Source organism: Dromiciops gliroides, chromosome 2 (genome assembly GCF_019393635.1).
Source record: "Dromiciops gliroides isolate mDroGli1 chromosome 2, mDroGli1.pri, whole genome shotgun sequence".
NCBI classification, from domain to species: domain Eukaryota; kingdom Metazoa; phylum Chordata; class Mammalia; order Microbiotheria; family Microbiotheriidae; genus Dromiciops; species Dromiciops gliroides.
Genome location: NC_057862.1, coordinates 74,637,245 through 74,663,410, shown reverse-complemented (window position 1 = coordinate 74,663,410; position 26,166 = coordinate 74,637,245). Strand labels below are relative to the sequence as shown.

The 26,166-nt window shown below is 43.2% G+C and overlaps 2 protein-coding genes across 4 annotated transcripts in view; one reads left to right on the top strand and one right to left on the bottom strand.

Moving 5' to 3' along the window:
* The window catches only part of HPSE2 (heparanase 2 (inactive)), a 693,143-nt gene that overhangs the window by 631,637 nt on the left and 35,340 nt on the right, over window positions 1–26,166 (bottom strand). The gene's annotated exons all lie outside the window — the stretch shown is intronic.
* Window positions 21,057–21,877, top strand: LOC122738472 (ferritin light chain-like). Its single transcript, XM_043980496.1, has one exon. It carries the CDS (start codon window positions 21,266–21,268, stop codon window positions 21,800–21,802), a length of 537 nt encoding a protein of 178 aa, XP_043836431.1. The 5' UTR covers window positions 21,057–21,265; the 3' UTR covers window positions 21,803–21,877.

The window sequence follows — 26,166 nt, the reverse complement described above, 5'->3', positions numbered from 1 at the left end:
CTAGCTATGCCACTGACGAAATGCTCAACCTCTCTCAGAGTTCTAGGTAACACCAACACTGTAACTTGTAGACAAAAGGTGGACCTACATTGGCAGAAGTTTTCTCACCTAGGAGTTCTCTATCTCTTAGCAGAGTGCCTGTTAGGGATGTAACAAATGCTTATAGGATTAAATTGTTTTACAGCTTAGGAAACTGAGACCAAGATCATCAGACTAACTAAAGGTCACACATCTAGGTAGCAGCAGGGCCAGGATTAATGATAGCACTTATATTTAAGATTTATGGAAGGCTCTGAAGGTTTGCGAAGGGCTTTCCACAGAACAACCCAGGTAAGGTAGAGAGTTATCATTCTCATTTTACTGATTAAAAAACTGAGGCTCAGGGGCAGTGGATAAAGTACCAGCCCTGGATTCAGAAGGACCTGAGTTCAAATCCAGTCTCAGACACTTGACACTTAATTAGCTGTGTGACCCTGGGCAAGTCACTTAACCCTCACTGCCCCACAAATAATAAAAGACACAAACAAAACAAAAACAAAAAACTGAAGCTCAAAGAAATTAAATGAGCTGCCTGTGCTTGCACAGCTATTATATGTCAAAAAAACCCCAAAAGATTTGGACTCTACTCTGATCCCTAATTCAGTTCTTTTCATCACACACACACACACACACACACACACACACACTGCCTTTCTAGAAAGAGAATGGTATAAGAATGGAAATTCTTGGGTGGAAAAGTCTAATACCTTCATTGTATAGATGGGGAAATTGAGGCCTAGAAGAGTGGAGTGACTTGTCCAAGATCCCAAAGGGAAGATGTGACAGATCTGGAAACTGAACTCACATCCTATGTCTCCAAGTCCAACATTCGTGCCGCTCTGCCATACTTTATTAAGCACCTACTATGTGCCAGACACTGTATTACCTGTCAAAAATGAAATGGTCTCAGAGCCTCAAGGAATATGGGACCACTGGGGACATATAACAAGTGCACAGGTAAGTAAACCAATTCATGTGGCAAGGGAGAGAGTATGAACAATAGTGGAAACAGAGAAGGTGTCACAAGGGAGGAGGAGGAGGAGGAAGGGGAGGAGGAAGGGGAGGAGGAAGGGGAGGAGGAGAAGCCACCTGGGCAGAGCCTTGAAGGGACGCTCTAGGAGGAAGGAGTGAGAAGGGAGGGGATGCACAGGCTTATATGGATGCAGAGACAGGAGACAGAGGCCAAAGAACAGTAGTAGTAATACAATATGGCTAAAATAACAAATTCTCACAAAGGAAAATGGTCACACTAGGGCCTTATTCCTCCAACTGAAATAATGTAGCTAAACTATAAACGTTTCTGTTTTCCACCTTCTCTCAATTCAAGCACCAACTTGGAGTTGCATTCTCTCTGTGCCTCAGTTGTTCTATATGTAGAATAAAGATAATAATGCCATCCCATCATTAAGAATGCAGGGGGGGCAGGGGCAGCTAGGTGGCGCAGTGGATAGAGTACCGGCCCTGGAGTCAGGAGGACCTGAGTTCAAATCTGGCCTCAGACACTTAACACTTACTAGCTGTGTGACCCTGGGCAAGTCACTTAACCCCAATTGCCTCACTAAAATTTAAAAAAAAAAGAAAGAAAGAAAGAAAAAAGAATGTGGGGGCGGGGAGAATATAGTCCACTGAGGCCAAGAGGTTGAATCACAAAATAACCAGCACCAACGACCCCACCCCTACCCCCACCCTGTCCCGCTACATGTGGAGCGCCAAACAACTGGGAAGAAAGCTGAATCTGGCTACTGATTCTCTGAGAGCAGGAGTTACCCTCTGAGGTGGCAGGGCATAACGGACAGTCTCCTGGATGCAGAGACAAGAATATCTGGGTTCAAATTCTGTCTTAAGCACTTACTAATGGTATGACCCTCGGACAGGTCACTTAAACTCTCTGAACTTCAGTTCCTCCTATAAAATGAGGAACCTAGCAGCTCCTATCTTGACAGGGTTGCTTAAAGTAGAAAGACAGACAGAGAAAAACAGAGACAGAGAGAGGAGGAAGAGGAAAACAAGGATGAAAAGGAGGGAAAAACAGAGACAGAAACACAGAAAGAGAGAGGAGGCAGATGAGGAGGGAGACAGAGACAAAGCGAGAGTATACTTTTGTATCTTGAAAACGTTACAAAGCACTCTATAAATGTAAACCGTTAACGTTATTACCACTAATAGCTCTGCTCCAATAGCAGCCAACGGCTGAGCTCCTGGATCTCCACCCTCTGCAGACCCCAAGATGGTCCCCCTACTCCCGTGAGCCGGCCCAGGAGGGCAGCTTGGGTCCATGGGAGAGCCAGGAGTGCAAAACTCCTCCAAGGGGTTCCTCCCTGCCCCCAGGAAGACCCTGAGCAAGGCCCACAGCTCATTAGAAAGCCCCCAAATGGGCCACTGTGAGGAGACAGTAATGTGTTCTGCAAAATATGAAGTGTTGTGTAAGATGGAAAAACATGCCGTTGGAAGAACACAGAAGGTCGGCCAAGGAAGAGCCGGGGATCGCCCATCTGAGGCATCAAGTCAGTCCTGTCAGGGCATTAACTTCTTGTACTTCCTGGCTCTGACTCTGGAGTTGGGCCTATGGCCTCTATGTGTAGCTGACATCATCCCTAGTCTATCAATCATTAGGCAGTGATCAGGACTGTACCGGGAAGCTCCTTATTAGACTCTCCCTGGAGGGAAACACCATTCAGGGCAAGACTGGTGCTTTGAAGTCACCATCTCTCACCACCACCACCAGCCCTACACAATATGGGGCTCTCTCCTCCTCAGCCCACAAGGGCTCCAGCTTGTGGGGGGCAGGGAGGAAGAGGCATCTGCCTTTTGGGGAGCTATGGGCTCTCTCAATCCAATGGGAGCATTTCTGCCTTCTTGGCCTGTTTTTGTTTATATACATTTTCAAAATCAGAAGCCGGCAAAAATGAAATCAAAACCCTGGAGACAGAACCTCTTCCAAGGGTGAAGCCCTTGGGTCTGAGTCTCATTACTGAAAAACTGCCGCTGGATGGACAGTTTGTCCGGATAAGTTAATTAATTTTAAGAGTTCTCTGGGCTCTTAGAAATAGGCTGTTCCAGATTGGCTGAAAATATGTTTACTTTGAACCTTCATCAGCAGTTTGGGGTCAGCCACCCCACGGGCTCGGCGGCTGGTGCCAGCAGCATGTGGCAGAAAGTTAATTGGATGAGTGGAGTTAATTAGAAGAGTGGAGAGTCATGTTTGGAAACGGGGCCCTTGCCGGGAACAGGGAGAACTGAATTTCCACCACCTCACGGGACAGGGGATCAGGAGCATCCAACCAATCGCTCAGATGGGTTTGGGAAAAACCAAAGGGCCTCTTCCTCAGACAAGTCCTCATCTGGATGACTCCGGGCCAAGGCAGGCAAAAGAGTGATGGCGCCAAGAGTCAGCGGATATAGGTTTGATCCGGACTTGCTATTCCAGTTGACTATGAGCACCTCATTTAATGTCAGAGCCTCGATTTCTTCCTCTGTAAAATAAGGGGTTGGACTAAGCCACAGCTTCTTAAACTATGGGTTGTGACTCCCTATGGGGTCTCATAACTGAATGTGGGGGTCATGAAAAAATTGGGAAAGGGCTATGTCTACCTATTTTATATACCTACATACCTGGGGTCACATAAAAATTTCTCGGATAAAAACAGGTTACGAGTGGAAAAATTTTAAGATGCCTTGGACTAAGCAATCTCTAAGGTCTCTTCCAGTTCTATGCTGTGGCCCAGGATCAGCTTCTTGGACAAACAGTACTTTGGTTTGCTCGGAAATCCTGGGCTCCAAAAGCAACTGACATTTTCAATCCAGAATATCTTGGAATTCTTTGTTCACAGTCTTACTTTATAGGTTCAAACAATTTTGAGCTGAAAGAGACTTTGCAGATTGTCGGATCCAATTCCTACAGAACCCAGATATGTTCATTCATTTGCCCAGGGTCATCCAAGTACATAGCAGGAGATGCAGAATTCAAAGTCCAAATCCCCTCATATGATGGCATGATACTGGTTTCAATATAATTTAACAAACATTTATTGGGCACCAACTATTAGGTGCTCTGATGTTAGGGGAAAATTAAAGGCAAAAGGAGAAGGGGACAGCAGAGGATAAGATGAATAGTGTCATGGAAACAATGAACTTGGACAGACTTCAAAAGATAGTGGAGTAACAAATTACTTGTAAGGCACTATTCCATATTATTTGTTTCTGTTTGCTGTCAAGGCTGGCTCTCCCAATCTTGCCTGGACATGAAGTACAGTGACCACTCATGATCTTGATCCCAATAATCAGCCCAGAAGCTTTAACCTGCTCCATTTTTCCAGCCTGAGCTAGTCTGTCCCTATTCAGGCACTCCCAGGGACTACACTTGGAACAGACACCAGATCAGCTGCTCAGCCAGGACAGTCCTATTGCAGCTCAGAACTCCTGAATTTAATCCATCCACCAGCCTCAGCCTCCCCTGCAACAGGGTCTACAAGTGTAAGCCACCACACCCAACACTAAGGGATTTTTAAAAAATTACTAAGGTATGGTACATGCCCTTAATAATGAGTCTCAACCCAAAGGCAGGACTTCATCCCTCCTCTGCATGGATCATCACAATAGTCTCTTAATTGATCTCCAGTCTCTGCACTCCCATTGATCCTCCACACAGCTGCCAAACTGATATTCTTAAAATACACATCGAAGCAGGTCAGCCTTCTCCCTTCACAAAGTTTCAATTGCTCCCTGTTGCTCTTAAAATAAAATTTAAAAATCTTCAGTCCACAATTTAAAGTCCTCCACAATCTGCTGCCCCTGTGACCTTTCCATTGCCTATTTTTTTTTTAGTTTTAGGTTTTGTTTTTATTTTTTTTAGTGAGACAATTGGGGTTAAGTGACTTGCCCAGGGTCACACAGCTGGTGTTAAGTGTCTGAGGCCGGATTTGAACTCAGGTCCTCCTGAATCCAGGGCCAGTGTTTTATCCACTGCACCACCTAGCTGCCCCCCATTTCCTATTACTCACCTCCATTTCCGTCAAACTGTTGCCATCACATGGCATGCCATCTCTGCCTTCCATGACTTTGTACTCCATGTAAACAATGCCCTCCACCTTCACTTCCACCTCATGGAATCCCAAGCCTCCTTGAAAGCCTGCTGAGGGCCTGATGGGGGAGGCCCTATAAAATATCACCTCCACTTACTTACATTCTCACTTCTGAATTATATTTTTTACTTTGCATCCACATTGTATTTACTTATATGTCTACATACAAGTTATCATCTAGTCGAATGCAAGCTCTTTTAACCCCCAAACTGCTTCCTTTTTAACTTGCCACCCCAGCATCTAGCACAGTGCTCTGCACATAGCGAGTGATTAATAAAGTATTTGCTGAATTTAGTTGAATGGATGCATTTTAAACAAGAAATAAAAATCCTCAAATACAATCACTCCTGTTCCTAGGGAGATCCTAGTTCTAGGGATTCCATTACATACAGTAAGTTTTTCTCCCTGAGTCACAGCCCCTAAGGCACCACAGGCTCCATTGTTCCTAGGGATGATCGTCAATCTTTCAAGGTGGAGAGCTATGGCAATTTTTACTCTAATGTTGCCTATTCCTCTTCTGCTAGAAAAGACTCGAGATTCAAATTATACCTGATGAATGTCACAAAGCCACTTTAAATCTCCGGTGGAAAACCTCATTAAGTTTTCTTGCAATGCCTGCTTTAAAACATTCGCCCCTTAACGTCATTTGGCTGCAAATCATGGAATGCCATGAACTCAGAAGAATCAAAATGGCAGCCGACCCAAAGGGGAATGGGAAGATGCATATTAGGTGTGATAGGCTGCAGCATGCTGCCAACAATGACTTTTGTGCAAGGGCCTGAGGGACATCCTCAAGGAGGCATAGGATGAACAAAGGGGTAAGACTGTGATAGGAGTGAGGAAGGATTTAAGCATGATAGGAAAGTAACATCTAATAGTGGAAAGAACACTGCAGGGCCTGGGTTCAAATCCTGGCTCTACTACTTAGTAGGTTTGACCTTTGGCAAACCCCTTCACTTTTCTGAACTTCAGTTTCCACATCTATAAAATAATAATTAATAATAATTATAAAGCATCTTAAGAACTGTGAATGACTTAACTATTCTCAACAATGCAATGATCCAAGACAATCCCAAAGGACTAATGATGAAGCATACTATCCACCTCCAGAGAAAGAACTGATGTTGATTGAACATAGACTGAAGCATGCTATTTTTTACTTTCTTTTATTCAAGTTTTCTTATACAAAATAATAAATACACATGTATAACCTACATTTGATTGCTCACCTCCTTTTGGAGGGAAGAGGGGAGGGAGGGAAGGAGGGATAAAATTTGAAATTCAAAATTATAAATAAAAAATTTTATTATTAAAAAGAAAAAGAAGAAAGCATCTTAAGGTCTAAAAAGGAAGAGATATATGTGTGTGTATAACATATACATATATGTATAAAATATATGTATATGAATGTATAATATATAGGTATATATGTATAAAGTGTATTTTCATGTATGTAACATCATTTATATAAATTTCTATATTTTTACATATATTTATTGCATATATGTGTGTATATACATTAAAAACTCATACATAGGGACAGCTAGGTGACGCAGTGGATAGAGCACTGGCCCTGGAGTCAGGAGGGCCTGAGTTCAAATCTAACCTCAAACACTTAACACTTACTAGCTGTGTGACCAGTGTGACCCTGGGCAAGTCATTTAACCCTAACTGCCTCACCAAAAAAACCAAAAACAAAACCCCTCATACATTTACATTAACTCAACAACGATGGGAGGTGGGTGCTATTATTATTTCCATTCTACAGATGAAGAAACAAAGGCACAGCACAAGTAAATGACTCATGCAGGATCATATAGCTAGTAGTTCTGGGGCTGAATTTGAACTCAAATCTTCCTGACTCCAAATCTTAAACTCTATCCACTGCACCACATAGGTGTGTTGGGCTAGATGACCTCTAAGGTCCCTTCCAATTCTAAGCCTGTGATCCTATGAACTCCAGTGTTGCCCTGATAGCCATGGCACATCAAAAGAACCAATGTCAGGACTCCAGAATACTGGGTGGTTCCTTTATAAGGGATTTAAAAAAAGACACAGACAACAAATCACATGGGCTAAGAAGGCAAGAATGAGCTTCAGTCGGCTCCAGGGGAAGGGAATCCAGACCCATGAGAGCAGGTGTCCACTGGAGTACTATGCTATGGAGCGATGGGTCCATTTTGGGAAGTCCCCTCAAAATCAAAGGTCAGTAAGGCCCGCTCTGTGGGGCTGAGGCTAACAAGGATCCACATGATCTGGATGGGATTTGCTGTCCACAGGGTGTTTACCCAGAAGCAGCCTAACCTGACATGTGAGCTGACATTCTCTTATTGATAAGGAATTCCGTGGTCATTCTCATAGCATGGGTCTATATTCAGTCATCAGGAAGCAGCCAACCTAAGACGTAATTCATGAAAAACCACGTGTAAACAGAAGAACTATAACACATCAGGAAAATATGTTAAAGAAGGAATCCCATTTGCAGGCAGAGAAGGTGGTGGTTCTAGGAAAATAAGAATGCTCGCAGAAGAAATGGACTAGAATATATCTCCATATGTGTAAGGGGGAAAGAAACACTGCATCTGGTGGACACATGGATTCCAGTCATTGGGAAGGTAGACTACAGAATAGAGCTGGGATGGCACACCATATTCTCCTATTCCCCAGAAGACAAATATCCCTCGGCTCCCTCTGCCCTGATGTCATGCTCACCAAGCCACTTTCTGGCAACTAACTGGATTTCCCAAGCATCTACATTTATTCATTCATTGATTCATTCAATAACCATCTACTCATTGAATCATGACCTCTCAGAGATGTGAAAGACCTCAGGGAAGGTCTAATCCAATCCATTCCTGAACAATCATTCCCTCTATCATGTCACTGATGGTGACATTCCAGCCTCTGATTAAAGATCTTCCAAAGGCAGGCAGCCCTTCCATTTTGGGCCAACTTGATCATTAGGAAGTCTTTCCTTATATCAAGCCTAAACCCCGCTCTCTACAACTGCCACCCACTGCTCCTAGATCTACCCTCTGGGGCCAAGCAGAATGAGTCTAGTTTTACTTCTGTACAGTAAACCATCAAATGCTTGAAGCTAACTGCCGTGCCTCCATACACACATCTTCTCTTACTCGGGCTAAACTGCCCTAGAGTTCCTTTATCATATACTCATATGGATTTGTTTCCAAGTCCTCTTGCCATTGTGCCTACCCACTTCTGTATATACTTCAGCCTGTCAGTATCATTCCCCAAATGGGCTGCCCAGAATCCAACTCAGTAAATGCTCCAAATGTGGTTTGACCTGTGATTTAAGTACCTACTATATGCAAGAATTTAAGTAATCAAATTGTTTGATAATTAAGTACCATATTCAAATTTTTCAAAAATTAAGGAGCCACTATGTGTAAGAATTAAGCACCTACTATTCACAAAGCACTGTGCTGGGGTCCAGATGATAGAGGAGAGAACATTGATTCAACAGGAAGACCTGAATTCAAATCCTGCTTCAGACATTAAGTAACTGTATAATATTGGGCAAGTCCATTAATCTCTGTTTGCCACAGTTTCCTCATCTGTAAAATGGGGCTAATAAAAGTATTATTTCCCAAGGTTGTTGTGAGGATCAAATGAGATAATATTTGGAAAGCATTTAACACAGAGCCCAGCATATATTAAGTTCCATATAAATGTCTGCTATTAGCTATTATTACACACAAAGACACAATAATCAAAATGCACAAGAATGATGAGAGAAAAAGGTAGGTACAAAATTCTACATGAAGTTGCAAGAAGAGATGATTGTTTTCAACTGGGATGAAATCAAGGAAAATTTCTTAGACCGGGTGACATTTGATTAGGGTCCTGAAGAATAGGTAGAATTTCCAAAGGCAGAGGCCAGGACAGTAAGAAAGCATTCCAGGAATGGGTAGCAACATAAGCAAATTTATAGAGCTGGGAAGGCTACAGAGGTGGACATGTGATAGCAAATACTCCAGTTTGTCAGGGGCATAGTTGGGTATGGAGAGGTGAAAGAAAGCTAGAGAGCAAGGCAGGTGGCATGTTGTGGAGAACTTTGAAGGTAAAGGATTCTGGACTTCTTTGAATAAACAATAAGAAACCATTGCAGGGTTTTGAGCAAAGCCGTATATACCATCATCAGATCTGTGAGAAAGGAAGATTGATCTGGTATTTAAAAAAAAAACCCTCTTCTAGCATAACCTTCCAGAACACAGGTTGCAGTTTCTCCTCTGTATCATTAGAAGACATCAGAATCAAATTTTGTTGGAGGGAATGGTGTTATTGCAGGGGCAGGGGAAGAAACTGAAAGAAGGGAGGGCAGACTTGGGGAGGCAGTGGTCAGAGGCAAAACACTGGTGAGGAGGGAAAGGGTGAAAGGAGAGAGAGAAGGATAAAAAGGAGGAAAAATAGCACAGAGGGAAAAATATAACCATGAATGTGAATGGGATAAACTCCCCCAAAAAGAGGAAGCAGATAGCTTGGTGGATTAAAAAACAGAATCTTACAATATGTTGTTTACAAGAAACACACTTGAAGCAGAGAGACACACACACAGAGTAAAGGTAGAGGGCTGGAACAGACGCTATTATATTTCAGCTGAAATTTTTTAAAAAGCAAGGATAGCAATCACGATCTCAGACAAAGCAAAAGCAAACATAAATCTAATTAAAAGAAATAGGAAAACTACATCTTACTAAAAGGTTCTGCAGACAATGAAGCAATATCATTATTTTTGACGTAATATCAATATTAAACATATTCACCAAGTGGTATAGTACCCGAATTCTTAAAGGAGATGTTAAATGAGTTATAAGAGGAAAGAGAACTAGATAAATCTAACCACAAAATAGATAAACAAGAATAAATAAAGAAAAAAAGTTAAGGAGGGTGAATAGAATTTTAGAAAGGTTACATATGACAGACCTCTGAAGAAAAATGAATAGGAATAGGAAATAATGCCATACATAATCATGAAAAAGACTCAAACTCTTGCCTCAAAAATGCTATGCTTCCTTACACCAATGCAAAGAGAGCAAAATTCATCTAGTCCCTGCTTTTTCTTTATGATGCCCCAAGTCTCAACTGGGGACCATTAAAACTACAAGATGGGGTCCTCCCAGATGACAACATTGTATATGAAAATTGCTGTTTACCAAAAAAAAAGGTAAATCTGCACGAAAATGTAAAAAGCCAAATAAACAACAGATAAAGAAACTCTAATTGATACACCTCAGACATGCCAAGAAAAGAATCCAGGCTTGAGGGCAGGAATGGATGAGACAAAGGCATACCCTGCCCTGCCCCATACAAAGTAGTGAAATAGTGGGGAAAGCCCAGGATATGGAGCCTGAAAACATGGGTTCAAATACTGGTTCTGCTGCTTGCTACACATAGTAAACCCTAGAGGAAGCAACAACCTCTCTGATCCTCCATTTTCCTATCAAGAAGATCAATGATGGGGAAAAAAGATCAATGAGATAGATGTATTCTTCAGCTCCAAAGCTTCTGAAATGCCTCTCTACTGCTGGAGATTTAAGGATACCACTTAACTGAGTAAAAAGTTCATAGATGTGGCAGTTAGGTGGCGCAGTGGATAAAGCAGTGGCCCTGGATTCAGGAGTACCTGAGTTCAAATCTGGCCTCAGACACTTGACACTTACTAGCTGTGTGACCCTGGGCAAGTCACTTAACCCCCATTGCCCTGCTTAAAAAAAAAAAAAAAAGTTCATAGGCTCTTAGAGTTAGAGCTGAAAGGGACCTTAGAGTTGATCTGGTTTAACTCCCTTATTTTACAGGGCAGGAAACTGAGGCAAAGAGCCATTCAGTGATTTGCCCAAGGACACAGGGACAGGAAGTGACAAGAGACAGGATTTGAATTTGCATCCTCTGACTCTAAAGGCATCACTGTTTCCACTGTACCTCCTGATCTTTGCCTCATTTTTACATATCATCATGAAGCCTTCTTCATTTATACTTCTCTCTCTGTAGCTTGCTAGAGTCACAGCCAAAATTATCCTCATGTGGTGATGGAGATGCTCTATGAATCACTGAGAAAGTGTAGCTACTCTGTGGAGGGTGGGAGATATGTCTAAACCAGACCTGCTATTTTCATGGGAAAGCAATCTATTTCTCATGATTCAGAGACACTGAATGGATTAACAGATATTCGCAGACTTGTCACCTTAACCTAAGAGTTCTCGGAAGCCGTTGGAACATAAATATTAAAGAAATAAATACATAAGAATTTATAGAATGTTGTAGCTCCTCAGGATCCCCCACAATTGCACTGCTGAGGCCATCAAAGGGTTAACCAGTATTGGTGGCCAACAGGCTTAAAAGTATCTTGGTTCCCACAATTAGTGGGAATCAACCAGACGGCAATTGTGAGAGTAAACTGGCAGGGAAGAGGAGGCCAAAGTAATGGGCCTCCTCCCCCAGAAAAGCTAGTCCATGAAATGTAATTTGTCAGATGTACAATAGACGATTAATCAGCAGGTCATGGCATTTTGAAATGCTCAGATGATTGCTGATCAAGAGACAGAAGAAGGAGAAACGTTCCTTCAGATGAAAGGGCTCATTAATATGTTCAAAAGCAAAGGTTCTCTTCAGAGAGCTGTTGGGTGACGTAATGGGGTAAGCCATATTTAGCCCCATAAACCTTGGCTGTTTCTCTCCTTCTCTCAGCAAATTGGTATCCGAAGCCCTAGGGAAGAATATCTGATGCATAAATAACATCTATCTTCACCTCCAGGTGACACTGGCAGAAGAAATAAACCAAGGGAGTGCTGACTGGTCACAGAGCTCTGGACTTGGAAGGGAAAGTCTTTTGGGTTCAAATATCAGCCATGACTTCGAGAGGCTTATAAATAATACCTGGCATTGTAGAGTGCTTTCTGATATACAAAGGATTTCCACAAATGCTCTCTCACGTGATCATCAAGACAACCTTATGAAGTATTATTCTCATTTTATAACTAAGGAAAATAGGAGTCAAGAGGCATCTCGGACAGGATGCTGAGCTTGAAGTCAAGATGGCCTGGATTCAAATTCTACCTCTAACACTTACTGACAATATGGTCCTCTGGTAGTCCATTAATCTCTATTTGCCTTCAGCAACTCTTAATAACAGGACAGCTAGGTGGTGCACTAGACCAAGTGCCAGGCCTGGAGTCAGGAAGACTCATCTTCCCGAGTTCAAATCTGGCCTCAGATACTTACTAGTTGTGTGAGCCTGAACAAGTCACTTAACCCTGTTTGCCTCAGTTCAAATGAGCTGAAGAAGGAAATGGCAAAATACTCCAGAATCTTTGCCAAGAAATCCTCAAATGGGGTCACAAAGAACAATAAAAGCACTTATCTAAGTCACATATGGATTAACATCTGTACTCATGAAGTTCCCTCACTGGAAACTGCTTAGGATGATAAATTCAAAGATCTTTCTATGACAGGCAGCAGGCAATAAGCATTTATTAAGTATTTACTATGTGCCAGGCCCTTGTGATAAGCAGGAAAAAAGATTGTTCCTCCCCTTGAGAAGTTTACATTCTGATGGAGGAAGATGATAAACAGAAGGGACTTGAGAAGAAGCAGGGGAGATATCTGGGAGAAGGAAATGGTGGCAAAGTCCAGAGAGTCAGTAGTAAAGCCAAGTGGAGAATGAAAGATGTGAAGCCTGAGACACTCCCTAAAATAGAGGCACCTGGAAAAACTCACCACCAATGGGATAAGGGGGCAAGAGGGGAGGAAGCAAATTCCCAGGTGAGAAAGCAGCTGAGGCATGTAGACAGTCTAGAGAGTCATTACAGATGAAGAAATCGAGGCTCAGAAAAGTCCAAAGGTCTTCCCAACGTCACTCAGCTGGTAAGTATCAGAGCGAAAACCAGAGCCATGAATTTCAACCCTCCTATTCTAGCTTGTTTTTCATTTTATCCTACACACCTTACTGAATCCAATTCTACCCTTCCTTCAAAACACTGCCCAAGTTTCATCTCCTCCCCAAAAAAGATCCTTCCCTTTGACCTGGTTCTGCCTAACAGCAGTCAATTCATTTTCTACTTCTCTGGTACAATGTGGAGAAGTTAAGAGAGACTTGGATTTTCAATCACAGGATCTGGGTTCAAATCCCAGTTCTGCTACTTCTAGATAAGTCATTTAATTTTGTGGGCCTCAGTTTCCTCATTTGTAAAATGAGGGGGCTGGACAGGGTGGCAAGGTCCCTTCCAGCTCTAAGACAATGACCCTACTGTACACAGGAGCAGCAGGCATGCAGAAGGTACTCAAGGAAATGCAAATGAAGCTATAATACTCCCTGACCCAATCAATCAATCAACATTTATTAAGTACCAACTAAGTGGCAGGCAACCTGTTAAGCCACCTCCTTAGAAAATTATGAGTACACATTCAAACAGTTTATCTAACAATAAATGTGAGGATCAATTGAGATAAAGTAGTTAAGGAGTTTTATAACTATAAAGTAATAATAATAATTGATAACATTTACAGAGCATCTTCTCCACAATAACTTGGTAAAATAAGGTTATTAATGTTGTTGTTTAGTTGTTTCATTCATGTCTGACTCTTTGGGATTTTCTTTGCAAAGATACTAGAATGGTTTGCCATTTCCTTCTCCCACTCATTTGACAGATGAGGAAACTGAGGCAAATGGGGTTAAGTGACTTGTCCAGGGTCACACAGCTAGTAAGTATCTGAGACCAGATTTTAACTCAGGCCTTTCTGACTCCAGGCCTGACATTCTATCCACTACCCCAAGGTAGGGTAAGGTATCATTATTCATGTTACGTATAGGGAAATCAAAGTTAAGAGATGCTAATTAACTTGCCCATGACATGTCACACAGCTAATAGGCATCAGAGCTGGATGCAATTCCATATCTATGACTCAAAGTGAAAGGATTGCAGGATTTATACACAGAATGGATCTCTCAAAGATCAACTCATCCAACCTTCCCCACTCCTACTCTGCATCATCTAGATGAAAGAAACTGAGGCTCAGAGATATTAGTCTACTTGCCCAAGGTTTCCAGTAGCATAATGAACCTGAAATTCAATTCCAGGTTTTCTAATTCCAAATCAAGGACTCTTCCCACTACATCAGCCATGATAAATGTGAGTTATTACCATTAAAATGGGATCTCTTCCCATACTAGCCAAGGACATATTTCCATTGAGATATAAAAGAAATTGAAGACTAGAGAATGAGGCCAAAGAGACTGTTCTCGAGTTTCCAAGCACCTAATTAATTATCATCCCCTGTAGAGACTCCTGGTGATTTAAGGAAATGTCAATGTCCATAAGTGAAAAAGGTTTGTGGGGTGGATCCCAGGCCCACCTTCAAGATGGAGAACTGCCTAGAGATTATGAGTGATATCAAGGTAGCAACTGCCATAGGGACCCCGACTCAGTCTTTAGCACTAGAAGCATGAGGATGGAGAAAAGACTCTTGGACACTTGAGGGCAAGGGAGAGATGACTCAATCCTTCCCCCATCTTCACCCACTGCAGATATCCACTCTGCCCATGTGCATTCTGCATCAGTCAGGGCTACATAATTTGTGAGAAACACTTGACAGCTTGCATTTTTACAGTCCTTTAAGAGTTACAAGCTACCTTACAACAACCCTGTGATATAAACAAAACAAGGATTGTAAGCCTCATTTTTAAGTGACTTGACTCCAGTCACAGAGTCTGGGTAGGATTATAACCAATCAATCAACTCATCAGTCATCCGACTTCAAATCCAGGGCTCCTTCCTCAATACTAGACAGAAATGAGGATTGCCAGTTTGCTGAAAGCTACGGTTCAGGATTAGGACAACGGAATTTGGTACTTCTTATAATCCTCCCTGAATTCTAGGATACTGTCTATCCCTCAAAAAGGAGTTTGGGCATCCAAGGTCATCCTGAACCTGTGACCTCTAAATGTAACCACAACTCCTGCCTCATTTGTTTTCTACCCTTGACTCTAAGCCAAATAAAGAGAGTTTAGGAGAATAAATGGCTAATTTTTACATAGTACTTTGAGGTTGGTAAAGCACCTTAAAAATATCCTCTTTGATCCTCACAATCCTGGGGATTATTATACCCCATATTATGCCCATTTTACAGATGAACAAACTGAGACAGAGGTTAAGTGACTTGCCCAACATTTCACAGATTTTAAGTGTCTGAGGTCAGATTTGAAATTCAGGTCTACCTGATTCCAGCTGCCACACACTACCCTATACAAAAAGGTTGAGATCCAGGGTGATTCAAGAACAACTGATTAAGCTTTGGTGGGGAGGTAACATAGTATAGTGGAAGGAGAGCTGGGCTTAGAGACAGAGGAACTGGGATTCGAATCCCAAATGTACTCCTTATGTGACTTTGGGTGGTTGTTGTTGTGGCGTCGTTTGAGTCTGTCTGACTCTTTGTAACCCCATTTGGGGTTTTATTGGCAAGGATGCTGGAGTGGTTTGCCATTTCCTTCTCTAGCTCATTTTACAGATGTGAAAACTGAGGCAAACAGGGTTAAGTGACTTGTCCAAGGTCACAAAGCTAGTAAGCGTCTGAGGCTGGCTTTGAACTCAGGAAGTTGAGTCTTGCTGATTCCAAACCTAGAGCCCTATCCAGTATGGCGCCATCCAGTGGCCGCTACTTTGAATGGTAAGTCACTTTATCTCTCTGGGTCCCATTCTCCTCATCTGTAAAATCAGGGCATTGACACTAAGGGAGCCCAAGTTCCCTTCCAATTCTAAGTCAATGGTGAGAAGATCACAATGGTCCCTTTGGGCTCTAAATCCTACAAATAAACTAGTGGAATCAAGAATTTAGCCTCCCATAAGACAAATGGAAGCATCTTTCAGGAAGGAGGAACACCTTTCACTCTACATAGGCCCCACTTCCCTTGTTTAGGCCTTGTCTGACCCTACATACAGCTCTCAGAGGGTAAAGTAGGGAACCAATAGTCCAAGCCACTGAAGGATCAGTTGGTGAAATTGGGCACATTTAGCCTGGACAAGAGAGGACTCAGGAGAATATAATCACTACCTTCAAGCATCCATAAGCCTATTTTGTGGCAGATGGATTAAACTTTTTCTGCTTCTCCCCGAAAGAGGCAGAACTAGGAATGATGAGTGGAAGAGATTCAGGGCAGAATAGATTTGAGCTCAAAGTAAGGAAAAGCTTCCTCACTGACTACAGCTACACAAAAGCAAAATGGTCTGCCTTGGGAGGTATTGGGTTCCCCCTTATTTGCCATCTCTAAGCAGAGGCAGAAAGGCAATTAGTTGGGGAGGTTGTAGAGGGATTATTTTTCAGCCAGGAGTTGGAATGGACAGCCACTTCAGAGGCCTCTTCCCACTCTGAAATGTTATGATTCTGTGTGATCGCATGATTCTTTGTGGAAGCAATGACTCCTCTGTGAGGAAATAATACTAGCATTTTGAATGAAAAAGGAACTTGACGGCTGAGCTGGGCCAATAGCTGGGGCTCTGAGTGATTCTCCTAGGTAATATCAGACAAACTGTGAAACAGCGAAAAATCTGTAGTGATATGGAAGAGAACGTCCAAGGAATGCTGATCCTGAGAAAAGGAGAGAATCTAAAGAATGTAACCACAAGACAAATGCCAGTATTTACACTGAGGAAAAATGGAAAAAATCAAGAGGGATTTCTTGGCTGGGATCCTTTCAGAAGAACATGCTAACATTTTAAGGTGACAGACAGAATAACCAACATCAGAAAGATTATGTAATGGGGGTTAGAATGTGCTGTAGAAGTGTTTATAAGGTGAAGAGAAAGCAAGACTTTACCTCATGGGCACTACTGGGGGAGGGGGGGAAGAGGGGAGAGGGAGGAATGATCCTTAAAGTAGACCGTTTCCTTATTAGAGAAGTCCAGAGAGTCCATTAGCACGTTTCTTGCCTAGCCCCAAGAGTCTCCATTGCTTGCCATTCCCCACCACCTGTACAGAGTCTCACAAACTGCCCCACCCCGCCCCAGCTAACATGACTGAACTGCATTTGGACTATCTTGTGGTTGGACTATGTGTTATCACCTGATGCCCATCCATCAGACCATCCTCTGCATTACTATCTCCTCCCCACCACCCCCAACTCTTTTTGTCCCCAGTGAAATATCCATCAATATTCATTGATTGAGGACACAAAAGACAAGCACTGGGTTTGGGGGTTTGTTTGGGTTTTTTGGTGCTTGTTAGAGAGAAGGCTGATATTGTTGTCCTTTGTTCTCCAACAGGACCAATGACATCGTGAGTGATGTTGGGACTTGCCCATGAATTGGATTTCACTGAGGCAGAGTTTTGCAAAGTCATCAGCCTCAATCTTCCATAGTCATTAAAGTCCAGTGGCAGGAGAAAAGTCAAGATTGTAGCAACAGGGTCAGGATGCTATGAAAGACCTGTGGTCTTCAACGTCTGACCAAAATCTAAAAGTTTCAAATCACCCTCTTCTGCTGCCTTCATGGCTATTGGAACAAATTGTTCTCTTTTGCCTGTTCTGCAAGGGGAGTCTTCATGTGCTTGGGGTAGATATCCCCCTAACTCACTGACAGGTCTGAGGCCTGGTTTAGCCAATATGGTTTTTACTGGGATGTGACCACTGCACATGCTACAGCTTCTCAGAGCCACAGGTAAGAGTTGAGCACCAAGTGGACACCAAAGGTGGATGAGCAGCTCTGAAAGCCCCTACACCCCAGGGAAGGATGGATACACACATTAAATACTGAGAATCGATTTTCTCTTAACACTGAGAAAGAGAGACAGAGAGAGAGAGAGAGGTGTCCCTCTAAAGAAGAGGGCCTGGAATAAAGGAAAAGACCAAAGACATTTCTTTGCCCTGATAATAGCATTTCTTTTTTTTTATTTATTTTATTTTTTTTTAATTTTTTTTTTTTGGCTGGGCAATTGGAGTTAAGTGATTTGCCCAGGGTTACATGGCTAGTAAATGTTAAATGTCTGAGGTTGGATTTGAACTCAGGTCCTCCTGAATCCAGGGCTGGTACTCTATCCACTGCACCACCTAGCTGCCCCCTGATAATAGCATTTCAATTAAATCTTTGAGTAGGAGACAGGGACTGGCCCACCTGTGATTGTATTATTATTATAAGGAACTTCCATGTATGGAAAATCCCTCTAGCAAAGGTCAACATATTCTCTGCAACTCACAGTCACAGAGAGCTGCCCAGATGACTGTGATCTGCCCAGGGTCACACACCAAGCATGTGTCAGAAGGGGGACTGGAATTTAAATCTTCCTGTCTTCAAGACAAGATCTCTATCCACTACTCCACGTTGCCTCTCTAAATCTTTGAGCAACGTTCGTACATCATTAAGTTGGTCAAGTTAAAATATACACACGCCCCTCTATAATTCACTTGGCTCAGTGGCCACAATCCCACCAAGCTGTGCCTTACATGCTTCTATATGTGGCATCTATTTGTCTACACACCTTATAAGGTGGATACAATAAACAGACACTGGGAAAAATTGTGAAGTGGATAAACTTTGCCTTCCATTCATCGGTCAGTTTGTCAACCAACAAGCATTTATTATTTACTATCTACCAAGCACTGTGCCAGACATTGGGAATGCAAAGAAAGGCAAAGACCATCCCTTGCCCTCCAGGAGCTTATTCTAATAGGGGAAAAATAGAAATAACTAGATAACATAGAGCAAACATCCAGTGTAAATAAATGGAGGGCCAACTCCCGGAGAAGGCACTAGCAATTGAGGGGACCAGGAGAGGGCTCTTGCAAAAGGTGGGATTTGAGCCACGAAGGCTGAAGATGAGAAAGGAGAGTATTCCACGCATGGGCAATGGCCAGTGAAGATGGATAGAGACGTGAGACCGAGTACCCTTTGTAAAGAAGAACAAGGATGCCAGTGTCCCTGGATCTCCGCATCAAAAATTATAGGGGGGAGGGGAATGTGCAAAAAGACTGGAGAGGCAGGAAAGGGCAAGGCTTGCAAGAGCTTTAAATGCCAAAAATAGGTCTTTATGTTTGATCTTGGAGGCAACAGGAAGCCATTAGAGTTTATTATATAGGAGGTGACATGATCAGACCTTTAGGAAAAATCACTTTGGTAGCTGCTTAGGAGCAGCTAAGTGGCTCAGTGAATATGAGTTCCAGACCCAAAATCAGGAAGATCTGAGTTCAAATTTGGCCTCAGACTCTGGGCAAGTCACTTAAGCCTCTGTTTGCCTCAGTATCCTCAACAGTAAAACGGGTATAATAACAGTATCGACCTCCCGGGATTGTTGTGAGGATCAAATGCAATAATATTTTTAAAGCATTTGGGCTTATTACCTCCCCTTACCCTGAGTGGAGGAAGAACTGGAGGGAAAAGAAACTTGAAGCAAGTCCATTTAGAAGGCGATCTCAGTATTCCAGGTGAGAAACGATGACAGCCCATACTCTAGGACAGGAATGAAGATGTTGTAAAAACAGAAATGAGAAAACAGTGCTCGGTAGGTACTTAATAGATGCTTGATGACTCCTCCATCTGAGTAAGAGTAAGGAGTCTAGGCTGACACCGAGACCGTGGACCTAGGTGACTGGGAGGATGGTGGTGTCCTCGACACCAATGGGAAAGCTGGGGACTGGAGGGTAGTTGAGGAAGGGGATAAGTTCTGATTTGGACACATTGAGTTTGAGATGCCTACAAGATATCCGGTTTTAGACATCTAAAATGTGGTTGGTGATGTATGACAGGAGCTGAAGAAGCACCAGGGGAGAGACCCATGGGACAGGAACTGGGCATGCACAGAATACCTCTATTTTCCCCATGTGTGAAAGCCAATGGCCCACGTGGGGAACCTGCTTCCAGAAGAGTCACAATGGCATATAATGGAAGTGCTTTGGAGAGCCTCCGGAGCATGTGTAGACACTCTGTAATTGCTTCCAGTCTGCTAGCTAAGTGGATGCTGAGCATGCCTTTAAAGAACACTAGCTGACCAGGTCCTTGACTGTTCTCTTAGACTCTTCTCTTGGTGGATCTCTGCTCCAGATTGGACTCCTTCTCTGACACTGTCTGGTGAGAGACAATGATGGAGGCAGAGAGACCTTGGGCCCTTGATGAGGATGACACGCGGCCCCCAGGAAAATGTACCCCTCTTCTTTGCCTCGCTGTTTGGAGATAAAATTTTTTAAATGGAAAGAAGCTCCTGCCTTCTGGAAGCTTACATTTTACTGACAACTGAATAATAAAGGGGCAAGTATAACCTTCCTGAGAGGAGGAAATTCCTATGTGTGATTCGAACAGGCAAAAGTCATTAACAACTAAATCAATTAGGGGAGGTTTTTGGAGATGGTGGTACATAAGCAGGGATAGGAACAAGAGGTAGGCATTTAACAGTTAAAGGAGCGGAAGAACATTCCAGGAAAAGGGAGCAGCATAAGCCAGGGCAGAGAGGAGAAGGGCACTAGACAGGGGATAGGGAGGAGTTCAGTTTGGCTAGAGTACTGGGGACTCAGAGGAAAGCAGTAGAAAAGGATACACCAGATCATGGAAGACCTCAGTATAAAACTCAAAGATGTCTGAGCTTTACTTGGCAGATGAGAAGGAATTGCTATGGGGCTTTGAGCAACTTGGCAGCAACATGAAGAAAGGATTGGCAGGTGAGACTCGTGGGAAGACCCATTGGGAGGCTATTGTAATAGTAGAAGCAGGTAGTAATAAGTACTTTTACTGGACAGGTGTCAGGAGAGGGACGAGGAGGACATCCAGGAAGGATAATGAGAAGACAGAATTTGCTGTGAGAGAGGGAAAGGTAAAAATAATGAATAAACAAATATTTATTAAGTTTGTATTATGTGTCAGGTGCTGTGCTAAGTGCTAGGGATACAAAGAGAGGCCAAAGACAGACCAGCTCAACCAAAGTGTAAGAGTGGATAAATGGTAATAGCAGAGACCTCGTCTCCCGGCTCTGGTTCTTGCTTCAACAGTGTTTGGACGGAACAGACCCGGGGTTCCCCCAGCTCCCCTCGCGCTAGATCTTCGTCCTGCAGCCCTACAGCCCCTGGGACCACCCGACCCTCGCTTTCGAGACCATCCGCCTCCGAGACCAAACAGCCCCGGGACCAGCCTCCTCCTCCCGTTGCCGTCGGTGCCATGAGCTCCACCTCTCAGATCCGCCAAAACTTCTCCTCCGAGGCCGAGGCCGCGGTCAACCGCCTGGCCAACCTCTACCTGCAGGCCTCCTACTCCTACCTGTCCCTGGGTTTCTATTTCGACCGGGACGATGTCGCTCTGCCGAGGGTGTCGCACTTTTTCCGTGACCTGGCGAAGGAGAAACGCGAGGGCGCCGAGCGCCTTATGCGGCTCCAGAACCAACGTGGGGGCCGGGTCCTCCTCCAAGCTGTGCAGAAACCTGGTCAAGATGAGTGGGGCCGCAGCTTGGATGCCATGGAGGCTGCCCTGAGCCTGGAGAAGGGTCTGAACCAGGCCCTCCTGAAGCTGCATGCCCTGGGCTCCAGCCAAGGGGATCCACACCTCTGCGATTTCCTGGAGAGCCACTACCTGGGCGAAGAGGTGAGGCTGCTGAAGCGCCTGGGCGACCACCTGACCACCCTGCGCCACGTGCAGGCCGACCCCCAGCCCGGGCTGGGAGAATACCTGTTCGAGCGGCTGAGCCTGAAGCAGGACTAGAAGAAGCAGCCCCACGAGAAGGCCGACTGGGCCCACAATAAAGAATAAAGCCTGCTCGATGCTCAAAAAAAAAAATGGTAATAGCAGCAAAAGAAACAAAGTCAGAAAGAAGAGCAAGCTTTGGAAAACAGATAGACAGACAGACAGACAGATAGATAGATAGATAGATAGATAGATAGATAGATAGATAGATAGATAGATAGATAATAGCATTTTATATAGTGCTTTAATGTTTACAAAGTGCTTTACAAAATATCATCTCATTTGATTCCCCTAATAACCCTGGGAGGTAGTTTCTATTATTATCAACATGTTAGAGATGGGGAAACTGAGGCAGAGAGAGGTTCAGTGAGTAGTCCAAGTTCATACAGATGGGAAGTTTGTAAGGCAAGATTTAAACTCCAGTATTCCTGAATCTAGGTCTATCTACTGTGTCACCTGAGAAGAGATGTTATAGTGAATGGATAGAGCCTAAATTATAGTGAGTACTTTTTTGTGTATGACTTGGACTAGATAGTTGCTGAGGTCCCTTCATGTAGTCAAATTCTGTGATAATAAGCTTGATTTTTTGACATGTTTCCTTTGAGATACCAATGTGACAGCCAGGTACAGATGTCTTCTAGGCAATTGTAAATCTGAGTCTAAAGGTGTCCAGGGAGATTAAGACTGGAAATTCAGATCTGAGAGTCATCTGTGAAGTAAGAATAGTTAGAAAACTATGATGATGAGTTTGCTAAGATGATAAGTTTGCTCAGGAAGAAAATGGAGAAAGAGAAGAGGTAAGAAGGACAGACTCTAGGGGAACAATCAGTTTAATGGCTAGGAAAGAGGACAAGGAAGGAAGGAAGGAAGGAGTCAGAGAAGGAATTGGAGACGTAGGAAAAGAACCAGAAGAGTTTGGTGCCTAAAACCAAGGGAAGAGAAAATATCCAGAAGCACAGATGGTCAACAAAGCCAAGTGTTGCAGAGGGGTCAAGGGCAAAACAGACCATTGAATTTGTCAACCAAGAGTCACCTTTGGTAACCTTTGATTTCAGTGGTGTTGTGGGAGCAGAAGCAAATTTGTGAAGGAGTGAGTGATAACAATGCAGGGATTCACCCTTCTTTAGAAGTTTGGCAATAAATAGGTGTGACAGAGACAGAGTGACAGCTTGAGAGCAAAGGGCCCAGAACTAGGAAGATGGTAATGGCACTCTATATTGTCCTGGAAAGACTATATTGAGACTACAGTTTTAAGATACAAGTGAACACAGATAAACTGGCGAGCAGCCAGGGGAGGGTAGCCAGGAACAATGAAAAAAATAATTTGTCTTTAGATAAAATAATATTCATGCTTTTCATTTGTATGGAGAAGAAAACAAAACCTAGAGATATAGACATGAAGTCAGGCCCATTCATGTAGGCTGCTGATGGGAGCAGGTTTGGGAGAGCCAAAAAAAAAAAAGGAAATAGAAATGTGCAAAAAGAAATTAGAGCTTTTAGACAGAGTAGGTTTATAATGCATGAGGGGGAACTGCCCCTTGGCCAATCTGAACAGACTTCCTGTCCTGGGGAGATGTCCAGCACTCATCCATACCCAGCAGAGGATCCAGATGTGACAAATGTATGAGGGTTTAGTATCTTATCATTTTTTAAGTGAAGGGGGGGGCAATACAATTTACTAAGTCAACCTCCACTCTTACCAAAGGAAGAAACCTCTTTAGAGGCTTAGAAGAGTTTCATGCTCACCAGTGTGGTCTGGGTGGTCACAGGGGCAGTTCTGACCTGGAATTTGGAGGGTTGATCTCAACCCAGGCAGAAAGACCTTCTCGCCTTGACGCCCAGAGATGTTCAAATATGGTCAAGGGAATTCATGAGCTCATTGGTGTGGTCACTTCCTCCATCACTGTAGATCCAACCCATGCATGTCCACCCATCCCAGGAAATGCTTATCCAAGCCCTCCCATAAATTCACCACGGGCCATCTATCCATCATCCTGGAGAGATGCTTCCTGCTGACATCATTAGGATGCCAACAGAGGACAGAGGCTATCCCTTGGTCACCCCTAGCCACATGACCACACCATCTTTCTTCACTCATACATTTATTGGATGTCATACTTTCTCCTCACCTAATCTTGGTCAGCCTCAGTTTTCTCATCTGTAAAATAGGAATCATAATATTTCTCATTGGGATAATCTGAAAATCTTAAAGTGGTATGGAAATTTTAGTTATGATCATCATTAGCGTTGTTATTGTTCTCCATAACTTCATCCATGAAAGAAAGAAAAATGCTAGGTTACCCCCTTTCTGCCTCTGCAGGGATGATTGTGGAGTTGTCCAAATGGGGACGGAACATGCTAAGCCCAACCTTTTTTAAACCAGCTATAAAAATGAAGGGAGCTGTTGGGGGCCTGAAGATGTCTCTCCAAAGACCAACAAGATGAATCCGAGGCCTATCCATTCTGACATTCTCACCATAAAATTAAGAGAGGAATTACTTCAGAAAGGAACTGACCAGGGCTCAGGGTGTGTGAAAGTAAGGGTGACCTCAGGAAAAAGGGCTGGAGGCAGCTCGCAAACCGATGATGTATGAAACTGCCGAACTAAAGCGAGGAACAGGTGTGTTTGTCATTACTGATGGATTTATAATTTGGTCTCCCAGATCCCCTTGCAATCTATTAAATGAAGTAGCTTTTGTGCTTACAACTGACCAGAACACTGCACTGGGGCTGGGGGACCACTGACCACAGACATAATAACTCACATTGACAAGGCACATTAAGGTTTACAAAGCATGTTCCACACTACAAACCAGTGGGGGCAATAATTTATGTAAGTATACCATTTTAAAGAGGAGGCTTAGAAATTAAGTGACTTGTCTAATAGGACACAACTTGGCAGCTAGTTGGCACAGGAAATGGAGCACTGGGCCTGGAGTCAGGAAGATCTGAGTTCAAATCTAATCTCAGACGCTACCGGGATGACCCCTAGGCAAGTCACTTAAACTCTGTTTGCCTCAGTTTCCTCATCTGTAAAAGGGGGATAATAGTAGCACCTACCTCCCAGGATTGTTGAAAGAAGCAAATGACATCATAATTTCAAAGTTCTTAGGATTGTGCCTGTGTAGTAAGTATTACATAAATATCATCATTATTATTATTATTATTACCACTTGAACTGTTTGCCTCAGTGTCCTCATCTGAAAAACAAGAAAAATAATAGCACCTACCTCACAAAGTTTTTGTGAATATCAAATAAGATAATATATGTAAAGTGAACCAGCAAGCTCCATATACGTGCTAGCTCTGATTATTAGTGTTACTGTTAGACCCAGGGTTTGAACTCACTGGGCCGCCTGACTTCAAGTCAAGTAAAAATTGTCCTTACATTCACTCTAGAGTGGTACAGGGGAAAGATCTTAATCTCAGGGTTAGGGTCTTTGGAGGGAATTCCTTAAAGATGGCCAACAGTAGCATTTTCTTTTTACTTTCATTTTTTGAATCTCGAGTCAAGACATAAACAGGGTAAAAATTAAACCACGAGATTTCAAAGTTGTAAGGGACCTTACCTTGCCTCCAAGAGAATGCCCTCTGCACTATGGCTAACAAAGGGTCACACAGCTCTTCCTCCAATGAGGACTTCCCACTACTTCCTTATCCCACTTCTGAATATCTTTAATTAGTCTTTGACATGGAACCAAGTTAAGACTTCACCCATGATGTAACTGGTCCTCTTCAAAGACAGTGGATGAGCGACAACAGGGAACCTGAGAAGTCCACTCTGCAACTCATCCCTCTTCTGCCCTTTGGGGCCAGGAAGAAGAAGTCTAATCCCCCTTTGAATACTGGAAAACAGCTATAACGTCTCCTCCCCTCCCTACCACGACCACTAGGAGCCTTCTCTTCTCTTGGATAACCAATCCTGACATGGAGCAGGCGCCATATTAATGCTTATCCCCCTCCCTTCCCTCTAATTTACATTTTGTCTCTCCCATTAGAAAGCAACATCATTCCAGACAGGGACCCTTTTTGCCTTTTGTTGACAACTCTAGGTCACTGGCAGATCACCACAAGGCATCAAAGGAAGATTCTGCGGAGGCTCCACTGGAATCCAATATCAAGAGAAATGGAATGGCCCCCAAACTCCGAGTAGACCCCTTGTGGTGGGTAGATTTAATAGAGTACATGGATACGAGTACGATAAGGAACAGATTCATTGTTATGTGCATTGATGGAGGTATCAACATAATCGTGTGTCCACTGGATCCATGGAGTCTTTTTTCCTTGGAAACATGACACGAAGGAAACATCAGTAAGAAGACATTGTGCTTAGAGCTAGTTTTTCAGATATGGTGACTAGCTACACTAAATCAGCAAACACA

Excerpts from the sequence above, each read along its gene's own strand:
- LOC122738472 (XM_043980496.1), top strand. The coding sequence starts at position 21,266 with ATGAGCTCCACCTCTCAGATCCGCCAAAACTTCTCCTCCGAGGCCGAG.